The sequence below is a fragment of the Lactuca virosa genome, chromosome 3, assembly GCF_052849685.1.
Source record: "Lactuca virosa cultivar CGN04683 chromosome 3, Lactuca_virosa_CGN04683_v6, whole genome shotgun sequence".
NCBI classification, from domain to species: Eukaryota; Viridiplantae; Streptophyta; class Magnoliopsida; order Asterales; family Asteraceae; genus Lactuca; species Lactuca virosa.
Window position 1 is genome coordinate 216,561,328 of NC_136428.1, and position 13,792 is coordinate 216,575,119.

General features: G+C 37.9%; 1 protein-coding gene across 1 annotated transcript; it reads left to right on the top strand.

Moving 5' to 3' along the window:
- Positions 1–11,354: 11,354 nt before the first annotated feature.
- Positions 11,355–11,711, top strand: LOC145164402 (uncharacterized). The gene has a single exon (XM_079083124.1). The coding sequence runs from the start codon at positions 11,355–11,357 to the stop codon at positions 11,709–11,711; it is 357 nt and encodes a 118-aa protein (XP_078939250.1).
- The last annotated feature ends 2,081 nt before the right edge of the window (positions 11,712–13,792 follow it).

The window sequence follows — 13,792 nt, forward strand, 5'->3', positions numbered from 1 at the left end:
TCCATTCAGGGTAAAGACCCAGCCCGACTGAGAGTGGAAATTATCTCTGTCGGTCTGAAAGCTGGCGTCACTATACCCACCACTCTCAAGTCATCACTGCCACCAAGGGTAAGGACCCAGTCCTTAGTCCTTCGCAGGTACTTGATAATGTTCTTAACCGCAGTCCAGTGAGCCTTGCCAGGATTCCCTTGATATCTGTTGACCATGCTCAAATCAAAGGTCACATCAGGGCGAGTACAAGTCATAGCATACATGATCAAACCAACCGCTGAAGCATATGGTATTCGACTCATCTCAGCTATCTCAGCCTGTATACTCGGACTCTGAGTTTTACTCAATTTAGCATTGCTCTGGATCGGTAAGTCACCTTTCTTGGAATCCATCATGCTGAATCTTTTCAACACCTTTTCCAAGTAGGTACTTTGACTAAGTCCAATTATTCTCTTACTCATGTCTCTCAATATCCTTATCCCCAGAATATAGGCAGCTTCTCCGAGGTCCCTCATAGCGAAACACTTCCCAAGCCAGGACTTAACCTCCTGTAAGGTTGGGATGTCATTTCCTATGACTAGTATGTCATCCACATACAACACCTGAAAGCTAACTATGCTCCCACTAGCCTTGACATATACACAGGACTCATCCTCACTTCTCGAAAATCCAAACTCTTTGACTTTCTCATCGAAACAAAGATTCCATCTGCTAGATGCTTGTTTCAATCCATAAATGGATTTCTCAAGCTTACACACTCTATTAGGGTACTTTGCATCGACAAAACCCTCTGGCTGACTCATGTAAACATCCTCAACCAACTTTCCATTAAGGAAAGAGGTTTTGACATCCATTTGTCATATTTCATAATCATGAAAAGAAGCTATGGCTAGCATAACGTTGATAGAATTAATCTTCACTACTGGCGAGAAGGTCTCATCATATTCAACTCCCAGAGTTTGAGTAAAGCCCTTCGCAACCAGTCGCGCCTTATAAGTGTGTACTTTCCCATCCATGTCCGTCTTCTTCTTGAAAATCCATTTGCACCCGACTATCTTACGACCCGGTACATTGTCAACCAAGTTCCAAACTTGATTGTCATACATGGACTGAATCTCGCTGTCCATCGTCTCTTTCCATTTTGCAGACTCGGGGCCTGCCATGGCTTCCTTGTAGTTGTTAGGTTCATCCAAATTTATCAGTGTGCTATTACTGATAAATGTATCACCTTCAGGAGTAATATGGAAGCCATAAAACTCAGGGGTATTTCTAACTCTACTGGAACGCCTCAGAGGTAAGGACTCGTCAATTAGATCGACAAGAGTTTCCTCCTCAGGTTGATCGCTAGTGTTTGAGGTTCCTTCACCACTTGACTCTTGAAGTTCTTCAATACCAATTTGCCTCCTACTGTCTTATTGGCCTATGAGCTCTCTCTCGTGAAAGACTCCTCTCCTCGCAACGAAGACAACATTGTCACTCGGTCTGTAGAAGAGATAACCAAAGGATTTCTATGGGTATCCGATGAAAATACACTGCTCACTACGAGGTTCGAGCTTATCATGAGTCTCACGCATCACGAAAGCCTCACAACCCCAAACCTTGATGTGTGCTAATGATGGAACATTCCTTGTCCACATCTCGTGAGGTGTTTTGGCAACCTTTTTAGTTAGGAGTACATTAAGGATATGGGTGGCAGTCTCTAAGGCATACCCCCAGAATGTGATAGGTAATGAAGCTCGACTCATCATGGAACGAACCATGTCCAACAAGGTTCGATTGTGCCTCTCAGCCACACCATTAAGCTGTGGTGTCCTAGGTGGCATCAATTGTGAAACAATCCCACATACCTTAAGATAGTCTAGGAACTCGATACTAAGATACTCACCACCCCGATCGGATCGGAGCATCTTTATCTTCATGCCCTTCTCCACTTCTTGTTTAAACTCTTTGAATTTCTCAAAGGTTTCTGACTTATGCTTGATTAAGTAGACATAGCCATATCTACTGTAATCATCAGTAAAAGTCACATTGAAGCGGTTAGCTTCCCTTGTGGCGGTTCTGAAGGGCCCACACACATCGGTGTGTATGAGATCCAACAAACCTTCACCCCTTTCACAAGTACCAGTGAAGGGTGATGTAGTCATCTTTCCAAGCAAGCAAGAGTCGCAAGTGTCATCCGACCTTAAGTCGAATGACTCCAAAACTCCAGCCTTTTGGAGTTGGCCTATGCGCTTCTTGCTGACATGTCCAATACGACAATGCCACAAGTATGCCTTATTCAATTCATTGGAAGAATCAATGTGCAATACATTATTTCCTAAGTTGTCTACAACCATCACAGTTTCATATACACCATTACAATGTAATGTTTTAAAATAAAAAACACCATTATAAAAAGAATTAATAGCACCACATTCATTATCAAATGAAAAACTAAAACCTTGTTGGGATAATGTCATAAAAAAACTTAAGTTTGGCAGAAAATGTCGGTTTTACCCTTCGGCAGATTTTTGGTTCGTTTATACCGCAAACTTGTCATTTTTTTGTCGATTTTGCCCTTTTTACCTGTAATAGCAGGTTTCCAGGTTACCATGAATTATTTTTTGCGGAAAAACCCTTAAGTTTACAAATATTTTATAAAAAAACCCTTAAGATTATAAACATATAAAATATAAATATATATTCAAAATTTGATAAAACTAAATAGTGTTTTAAAAATTAAATGTCAAAAGTTATATCAAACTAATATAAGTTTTATTGAACTTATATTATGAAACCAAAATTGAAACATATTTTTAGCTTTACATACGGTAAATTTTTTATTGGTTTGATATAAACTTTTTATATTTAAATTTTAAAAAAGTTACATATTTTTATCAAAATTTGAATATATTTCTTAATTAAAACTTCAACTTTTCAAAGCAAAATTAAAAAACGTCTGTTAGTTAATAATTAATTATGCTAAAATAGTTAAACATATGAATAATATGACATCAAATATATTCAATTAAATTATTTAAAAGATAAATAAAAATATTTTATATGTTTAAAAGGTTTGTATGTCAGAAATAATAATGTATCATATTTTTATATGTTTAAATACATAATAATATTATCATATATTTTTTTATAAAAATATCATAAACATTTTAATCATCAAAAATAAAAATAAACATTTTAAACATATAAAATATAAATATATTTGTCTAATTTATTATAAAAATATATTTATTTTTATAAAAAATATGATAGTTTATTATTTATGAAATACAAACCTTTTAAACATATAAAATATTTTTATTTTCCTTTTAAAAAAATTAATTGAATGTAACTAATGTCATATTATTCATATGTTTAACTATTTTAGCATAGTTAATTATTAGCTAACAGACGTTTTTTAATGTTAATTTGAAAAGTTTAAGTATTAATTAATAAATATATTCAAATTTTGATAAAATTAGGTAACTTTTTTAAAATTTAAATATAAAAACTTTATATCGAACCAATATAAAATTTAACGTACGTAAAGCTAAAAAATATTTTTTAGTAGAAAACTATTTAGTTTTATCAAAATTTGAATATATATTTATATTTTATATGTTTATAATCTTAAGGGTTTTTTTGCAAAATATTTGTAAACATAAGGGTTTTTTCGCAAAAAATAATTCATGGTAACCTGGAAACCTGCTATTGCAGGTAAAAAGGGCAAAATCGACAAAAAAATGACAAGTTTGCCGTATAAACGAACCAAAAATCTGCCGAAAGGTAAAACCGACATTTTTTTGCCAAACTTAAGGCTTTTTATGACATTATCCCAACCTTGTTTGTACAAACCATGAAAAGAAATAAAATTTCTCGCCATTTTAGACGAGTAGCAACAATTATTCAAATCTAACTCTAACCCACTCCTAAGAAATAAAGAGTAAACTTCAATCTTGGTGACAGGTGAAACCTTCCTATTCCCCATGATCAAGTTCATCTTCCCGTGCTCCACATCCTTACTTCTTTTTAGTCCCTGCAAATCAGAACAAATGTGAATTCCACAACCTGTATCAAGGACCCAATAACAAGAATGTGATGAGTTATTAGATAGAATAGTATAAATATTTGCATGGGTGGGTTTAACCTTCCCCTCCTTTACATCCTGCAAGTATTTGGGGCAGCTTCGCTTCCAGTGACCTTTATCGTGACAATAGAAACACTCTGCTTCCTTAGGAATGGAAGAGGGAGCAGCAGAACCAGCCTTGGTCCCACTTGAAGAGGATCCATTAAGAGACTTTCCATTGCGGCTCTTAGAGGGAGCCTTCCTCTTCTTCCCCTTCCCATGTCCAATAGCCAAGATAGGGGCAGTAGCTGTAAGAGTAGAAACAGATTTACCTTTGAGACTACTTTCAGCAGTCCTCAAAAGGCCCTGAAGCTTGCTGAGTATGACCTCCTCCTTGTTCATATGATAGGTCATGCAGAACTGATCAAAACATGGAGGTAAGGAGTGTAGAATGATATCTATAGCCAACTCCTCATCAAAGTTCACATTTAACTTTAGCAGACGGACCACAAACCTTTGCATTTTCTGCAAGTGGGACATGATAGGTTCACCATCCTTCATCTTAGTAGTTATCATGGAGGCGATTATTTCATACCTCTCTTGACGAGCACCCTGATGTTATCTTTCCATTAGGTCCTGGTGCATCTCAAAAGGGTAGAAGTCCTCATAGGACTTTTGGAGTTCAGCTATCATGGTGGCCAACATGATACAAGGCACCTTGGTGGCATCCTTCTCATGAGTCCTAAACTCAGCGATCTCCTCAGGAGTAGCAGAAGACTCATCGATCCTTAAGCTCCCTATCGAGGACATATTCATTGTCCTCATAGCGAGTGACCATCCTAATGTTCCTAATCCAGTCATTGAAGTTGTAACCATCAAAGATGACTCTCCCACAAAGGTTCATGAGAGAAAATGAGCCAATAGGGTTTGAGCCAGAAGCAGTGTTGGAAGACATCTGAAAAGAAAGAAAGACAAAGTTTAGATTAGATAAGAGTCCTTAATATAACACCCAAATGAAATATTAAGGCTAGGACCCAACACAATATTTTACAACTTGGAAGAGGGATGCCGTAATCCAACTTGCAAAATATTTGAAGGTAGGTAAATGACGATTTACCAATTTCCACCATGAAAAACGAAATTGATTATTAAGTTTTAATTAGATTGAAATTACTAGATTCCTTTGAGATTCATTGAACTTTTCAATGGCATGTTTAAATCTCGATCATGCCCTTCAAGTTTGTGACTGGGATATCGAGGATCACAAACAAGGTGTGAATAACCATGCAAATTAACTTTGTAACATCCCAAACTTTAGAAGTATGATTTAGGGGCTTATGTGTAATTTTAGGATCCTACTCGGTGAGTAGGTATGCCTACTCGTCAAGTCAGAGCGGGTTTTGGCCACGTGTTAAGTGACCAACTCGCCGAGTCGGCGGCTGGACTCGACGAGTTGGTGCTGGGAAGAGAAAACCCTAATTTTAGGGTTTGCACCCTATTTAAAGGACCTTAAGTCCTTACCTCAGCCCCCTTATCACTCCTTGACGTCCAGAAGCAGCCCTAACCGATCCAAACCCCCATTTTGAGTGTGTGAAGGAGGGAAAGTGTGTTTTGAAGCAATTGCAAGAAGAAGGCTTGGAGTTTAAGAAGATTTGATCGTAGAGGAGCTGGTGGATTCGATCTCTCTGCTCAGTGGCATCAGTCTGAAGGTAACAAGTCGTTACCTTGACCTTGTTACATCTAGATTTATTCATGGATGAGATTTGGGGGCCATTTAGCATGTTTAGGATCCATTTTGGGTTTTGGGTCTAGATCTGAGGTTGCAACTTCAGATCTAGACTTGTCTTGGTCCATGAAATCATAAAGTATCAGCCCTTTAGCTTTTTTGTGAGCATTCTTGTCATGAACCTTCTCCCTAGCTTGTATTGAGCCAAAATCACCTTGCATACACGTAAAGTTTGCACCTTTACATGAGAAGCATGCCCTAGAAGGTTGGATCTACAATTTGGAACAATTGGTTAGCTCAGAATCGCTGGATTATGGAATAGGACGAAGAGACCGGATGAGTCGGGCCGCCCGACTCGGCGAGTCACATTAGGGTTACGAGTCTTGAGTTGCGATTCAACTCGGCGAGTCTTCTGGGGTTTCCCCGACTTCTGGACACGTTTGAACTCGACGAGTTGCCTAGAAACTCGGCGAGTCAACGAGGGTTTCATGACTCTGTGAGTTTTGGAAGAACTCGACGAGTCAGTATAGTGCACTCGGCGAGTCAGGTCAACATGGACTGTTGACCTCCGCTGTTGACTTTGACTTTGACCAAGAGTTTACCAGTTTGACTTCCAAGGGTATTCTGGTAATTTAGCACTTATAGATATGGTTCCATCATAGTGTTAGGTGGTGGAGTTCGTGGCTGTGATCGGAGGATTTGATCTTATCTCTTCAGTTCGACACTTTCAAGGTGAGTTATCCTCACTATACTCAAGGGTCTAAGGCACCACGGTCGTCCCTTTGATTTGTATTTGGAATTGATATTGTTATGATGTGTTAGATCAGTATCCTGGTAGATAGGATGGTTGTATGTTGGTATGATCTGTTAGGTCGGTATTCTGGTAGACAGGATGATTATATGTTGGTATGGTATGATAGATCGGTATCCTGGTAGAGAGGATGTGGTTATGCTTAGAGACATGTAGTTGGTCTGACTGTCTGTATGCTGGTAGGAGATTACCTGTTATGTGTGCACATTATTGATTGGTAGTTGAGGGTATTCCATCCCGAGGATGATAGGACCCTAGTATGTTATCTCTATAGTCTGTTACATGATTATCTGATATAGGTGCACATGTTTGATTTGTTGTGGGCCATGAGTATTCCATCCCGAGGATGATTGGACTCGTAGTACGTTGGCATTCCAACCCGATGGTTGAGGGGCCTGGGGTATTCCAACCCGATGGTTGATTGGACCCATAGTGTGTTGGCATCCCAACCCGATGGTTGAGCGGCCTAGGGTATTCCATCCCGACGGATGAGTGGACCCATAGTATATGTGCTATGTGTGTAGTGTGTGGTCATTCCAACCCGATGGTTGTGAGCCGAGAGTATTCCATCCCGAGGATGATTGGACTCGTAGTACGTTGGCATTCCAACCCGATGGTTGAGGGGCCTGGGGTATTCCATCCCGACGGATGATTGGACCCATAGTATGCTATTTGTTATTATATGTGTATTGTTGTGTGTATGGGTATTTTGGGGGTAACTCACTAAGCCTTCGAGCTTACATTTATCGATTACTGTTTCAGGTACAATGGCTGACCGAGGGAAGGCGAAGGCGTGACCGTACACTTCCTCGATTTATGATTGTGATTTTTGGGAACTCTGATATTAAACTATTTTGGAAACCTTTTTGTAATAACTATTGATATTTTGAATGTTTTAAAAGTTTAAATTTTGGCATGAATTTTATGGGTGTTACAAACTTGGTACACTTGATGTCATTTATCACCTAATCGATGTGCAGGTTAACCACATACGCTCCACCGATCTATGATAAACGTCAAGTTACTCTTTGCCACCCTTACTAGTCCATGTTAGTGTGCCGGTTAACCACACACGCTCCACTAACGACTTGGTAGGGTGCAAAGTGCAATTTCATGGATTAGCATCAAATTTATATTTTCCTAAAGTAAATAAGATTGGGAATTTAATAAAAGTTTAGTTACTTTATAATTTTCATTATACTTTTAACGAGAATTAATGTCTTATCCTACTCGTTCAGCTAACGACCCTCCACCAGTCAAGGAAGCGGTGGGTGAGAGTGGACACCCATTAAACTGCCATTTTATAGGAAGTAACCTTATACCCCCCTTATAGACCGGCTTCGTGAATGAGGCCTACTAACGGTAAAACTGACTTGTCTTATACATATATATAATAATTAAACTTATAATATTATAATAGTATAACGGTTAAATTTTAAACTTTTAAAATTCTAGGGTTTGGAATTAAAGTATTCATAAGTGTGACTTTATAAATTCCAAAACTTGAGGACAAGTTTTGACACTATTCAAATCTTTTCATTTTCTTAACTTATGAGTTTAATGACTTTTAAGGAAAAGACTTTTGGTTTTCCATAACTTGAGGACAATTTATGGAATCCATTAAAAGGCATTTAGATCAACAATTAAACTAACAAGAAGTGTCAAATAATATATGTGATCTAACAAAACTCATAAGCAAAGATAATTCACATCAACAATTTTCAAGAAATCATATAAACTAATACAAATCTTGAAACTTTGACAATTATATTTTAATTGGACAAGCATGATCATTACCTTATGAAAAAACAGGTTTCATAGTTCAAAAAACAGTTTGGGGGTAATGATCCTAATCAAATTTCTGGCCAAAAGTCGAAAATCTGCCCATTGGAGCACCAACTCGGCGAGTACATGAACTGGACTCGTCGAGTTGGTCATTTAACAAAGGGACTCGACGAGTCACCCAGTGGACTCGACGAGTTCACTGGGAAGAAGGCAGAAATTCGATTTTTTTTTTTCACTTTGAAAATCAATGTAACATCAAGTATAATAGAAAACAATCATAGGCTCTGATACCACTGAAGGGTTTTGAGCATCCTAACAACCTTAAGGTGCACATACAACCCTAAATTCTTTGGATCTATGTTTTCTCTAATTATACGTGCAATTTGATTTTCCAAATCATTACCCTAACTAGCATACAAAACATGGGTACTTGTATAACAAAAACTAGTTAGATGACATACCTTTTCTTGTAGCTTGATTCCTTGGACCTTTAAGAGCCTAGCACCCCAAATGTGATGCCTCAAATGCTTCACACAACACCACCAACAATGGAGGACTTTGAGAGAGAATACTTGCACTCAAAAATCGGCTATAGCTCTTCCAAGAACACTAGGGTGCCGATTTTAGGAGCCATGAGGTTTCTTATATAGTGTGGCAAAACTAGGGTTACACCATGTAAACCCTAATGTGCATGACCTTCCATATTCCTTAGGATCCATGGGTTTAAACCTCCATGGAGCATCCATGGGTTGTCACATTGGTTTAGCCCAACTTAAAGAATTATGGATCATTGGTCCAAATTATAAGCATTAATGATTTACACAATCAATCCCCATATATTTAATTAGTCTCTTTTGATCACAAAATTAATTCCAAATCCATTCTTGATCAATACTAATTAAATAATATGATTTCATATTAATATATTAGAACTTATAATATATTAATAAATCATAAATAACCTCTTCTCAAATGTACATCCTTCAGATTGTTATGGTGTCATGCAACCCAAATGGACCATGCTACCAAATATTAGGGCTGTTCACTATTTAATAAAACCAAAATGTCCAATTGGACAATTTGGATTGGACAATTTGGTTCGGATTTTTGGATTGATTTTCAACAAAACCGAATTATTATTTTGGATTTCGGATTGGTTTTGGTTTATAAATAAGAACCGAATAGTCCAAAAAAACTGAATAAAAATTTATTATTTATTTAGTTTTAATATATCTATAATTATTTATTTTATAATTTATTTTTTCAAATAAGTTCAAAAAGTTTCACCTAATAAAAAACATTAATATGCATTTTTTTCAAAAGTTTTTTATCTATTAAATATTAAACTATAATACACCTTCTTACTTGTTAATAGTTGTTTATAAATTTTAAATCACAACTAAATAATTTGTTTTTACTTCTTCTATAAAATTAGCTAATATTATAATTATATGTCGTTTTTAAATGTTCTGGTTTTTAAAACCGAATTATAAAAATCGATCCAACCGAATTGTAAATGGATCGGATCGAATCGGATTTGCATTTAGTTTGGACTATTCGGATCCTTATTTTGAAAACCGAAATCAATTTGGATTTACTTAATTGGATCGGATCAAACTGATCCATCCAAACGAACACCCCTACCAAATATAGTTATGGACTTAAACACCTTATCCAATAGTATCTGCCCTTAAGATTTGGCGACACTATTTCTGTGGATTCCGGTGTACCATCTATATGGATCACAAAATCCTAAGATATGTTATGGATCATCCGAATCTGAACATGAGGCAGTGTAAGTGGCTTGACGTGGTCAAGGATTATAACTGTGAGACTCTTTATCATCCAGGGAAGATCAACGTGGTCGCTGACTCTTTGAGCCGCAAGACGGATAGTGCTCCCATTCGAGGATTATGTTTGAGGATGACCATCATTTTGCCACTTTTGGATCTGATCAGAGAAGCTCAAGGTGAGGAAATAAGGAGGGAGAATTAGAATAATGAGAAGATCAGGCGCCAGATTGGCAGATTTGTCATCAGTAACCGAGGGCTTATGACCCGGTGTAGGTAGGTTTTGGTCCTAGCTTCTGGTGGGGTCCGACAAACATTGTTAGAGGAGGCACACAAGTCCAAGTTCTCCATACACCTTGGAGCCGCAAACATGTACCGAGACTTGAGATAAATTGGTATGCGGATAGATGCTTGACTTGACGGATGATCAAAGTAGAGCATTAGAGAATGTATGACAAGTTGCAGCCCTTGGAGGTTCCCATATGGAAATGGTAGAATATTACCATGGATTTCCTCACCAAATTGTTGAGGACGACCAAGGGATTTGATGTCATATGGGTTATTGTCGATTGTATGACCAAGAGCACCCATTTTCTTGCCATCCGGGAGAGTTCTTCGGCCGAGAAATTGGTCGACGTTCATATGTGCGAGATCGTTGCTCGACACGGTGTGCCGATATCCATTGTATCTGATCGTGATGTGTGATCAATTATCAGTTTTGGAAGAGGTTTCATGAGGAGTTGGGTATGATACTGCACTTCAACACTCTTATCACCCTCAGACTGATGGTCAAAGTGAACGGACTATTCAGACGCTCAAGGATATGTTGAGGGCTTGTGTCATCGATTTAAGTGGGACTTGGGACTCCTATCCCCCCTAGATGAGTTTTCTTACAACAATAACTATCATTACAACATTGGTTCACCTCCGTATGAGCTTCTATATATGAGGAAGTGTCGTACTCCAGTTTGTTGGGTAGAGGTTGGTAATGGGTCATGAGGAGGATTGAGGTGGTACTTCAGACGACAAAACTTATTCAAGAGATCACGCGGAGGTTGCAGACAAAGTAGAGCCGAAAAAGAGTTATGCTGATAGGCAATGGTCTGAGTTGGAGTTTCAGGTTGGGGATATGGTTTTGTTGAACGTATCACCCTGGATGGGTGTTATACGCATCAGGAAAGGGGAAAGTTGGGCCCCCGATTTATCATGCCTTTTAGAGTGTTAGCCACGGTGAGCAAGGTGGCCTACATGTTGGACATGTGTGTGGAGCTTAGCCATATTCATAGCACCTTCCATGTTTCTAAGTTTCAGAAGTGCTTGGTTGATGATACATCGGTGGTATTGTTAGATGACATTCAGGTGGATGAGCGCCTGAACTTTGTGGAGAAACCGGTGGCTACTCTGGATCGGAAGATGAAGGCCTTGCGCAAAAAGGTGATACCCTTAGTCAAGGTTCAATGGAATCATCAGAAGGGTTCCGAGTGGACTTGGGAACACGAGTCGGAGATGCACGAGCACTACCCAGATCTGTTTACAGCTGAGGATTTCGAGGACGAAATCTAGTTTAAGTAGGGGAGAATTGTAACACCCAGTTCCAGGTAAGCAACGTTTATAACTATCAATTAAGTATTAAACGATAAAGACTTAGCCACGACGTGACCATGTGTGTGTCACGAGGTGGCGGTGGCTAGGGATGAAAGCGCATTCCATTGGGTGTCACGACGTGAAACTATGTTGGTCACAACGTGACAACCCTTGTGAGCAAAACCCTAATTTCCAAGATTACGTCCCTATTTAAGGGAAGTGAGGGCTAGGGTTTGCACATCCTCAGCCTCCATCACCTTCCTTCACCCTCAAGAAAAACATAATCCTCCATTATTGATCTTTGAGCTCCTTTTTGGTGATCTTAAGCCTTGAAGAATAACATAAGGCATTTGGTGCATTATTCTAGCTAGCAAGTTTCTCCCTCATCATCTTGAGTTGCATTTGGAGAGTAAGTGCTCAACTTCCTCCCATTTTAGCTCAAGAATGTTAGATCTAGAGTTTGGTCCACTTTTCTCATCATTACTGGAAGGTTGAGTGTTGGAATCTCATAAAGTTGGCAACTTTATGAGTTCTTGATGCTCCTTAGTCCCCCTTTGTCCCAGATTTGGAATATTAGTGAGCTTTGGGTTCTATGCATGGGATTGATCTCATTTTCCTTTCATTTTGACCTAGTTGGTGGTTAAGACATGCATTGGACATGCATTTCTAAAAAATCAATGATGTTTATGGTATTGAGATGGAGAAGGCCTTCTGGAAAGTTTGGTTGCTTGGCTGGAAGGATTAAGAGCTTAAAACATTAAGCTGTCCAAGAGCGAACCTCACGGCATGACGGGTTGGTTGTCACGTTGTGATGATGGAATGATTCGCGATTATTTTGGCCTCATGCTGCCACGACGTGACCGAAGGGTGGTAACGACGTGGGGATCGACTGAGTGACCTTTAACCGTTAACTGATTGACCTAGTTTGACTTTAGGTTAAATTTGAGAGTTTTGGGTTATACTTTAGTTTTGGTGTTTGTCTGTTGTATAGGTCACCTGTAGTACTGTGATTAGATCTGTGATCAGTGTTGTTATCTTCTAGGCTGCAAGGTGAGTTTTCTCTCTATACTTTGTACTGCAGTAAGTGTCCTTGTGTGTAGGATGTTGGTATATTGTAGTTATGTGTTAAATTGGTAGATCTGTATGATTACCTATATTGTTGGTTATAGTTATCTGTTTGCATATATCGACATAGCGTGTTTAGTTTGAGGCGGTACGACTTTGTGCTGTAAGCCAACCAACCCGGGGCAATCCAGTATCATGACTGTGGGCCCAGGGGAAACCAGTTTTATACTGTGGGTTTGGTATGCAAGCATTGTATATGTAATGTTGTGTGGGGTATTGTGGGGGAACTCACTAAACTTTGGCTTACAGTTGTCGATTTCAATGTTTTCAGGTACTTCAGATGATTGGGGAAAAGCAAATGCGTGATCGTACACATCCTCCTGTTGCTTTATGTTTGAGAGATTGTTGGATACTCTGATTTCTTTATGGATTTGATTTGAAAACAATATATGATTATCTGCTGACTTTATGAAATATCTTTTAAAAATAAAAAATTTTGTTATGGTTTTTGGGATGCTATATAAATATTCATTTGTTAATAGACAATTTATGAATAACTCATACATGAGTAATCAAATGTTAATAAACCATACAATATTCATATATAAATATACTGAATTTTATATTTACTTATAAGTATTATATTTCACATCGTTTCAATATGCTACAACATTTAAGCGACATATGTGGCCCAAATTCTTATCGCTTTCTCAACCTTTTTTTAATTCTCAACTGAACATCTCTCTCTCTCTCTCTCTCTCTCTCTCTCTCTCTCTCCACAACAATTTATGTTTGAAAATGCTGTATTATACAACTCTATAAAACATAAATTATTGGGTATGGAAAAAATGTTGTGTACGAATCACTTAGTTTCGACTGAAAGTAGAAATCAGAATTTTTAATGTTAAAAAAGAGAAGGTTTTCAAATTTTCAAATTTCAAAAATCAAAATTTCAAAAATAATAATGATATTATAATTTTAAATTTTTTATTGAA

What these genes read in the sequence shown, in the direction of transcription:
- LOC145164402 (XM_079083124.1), top strand. Translation starts at nt 11,355, where the DNA reads ATGCCTTTTAGAGTGTTAGCCACGGTGAGCAAGGTGGCCTACATGTTG.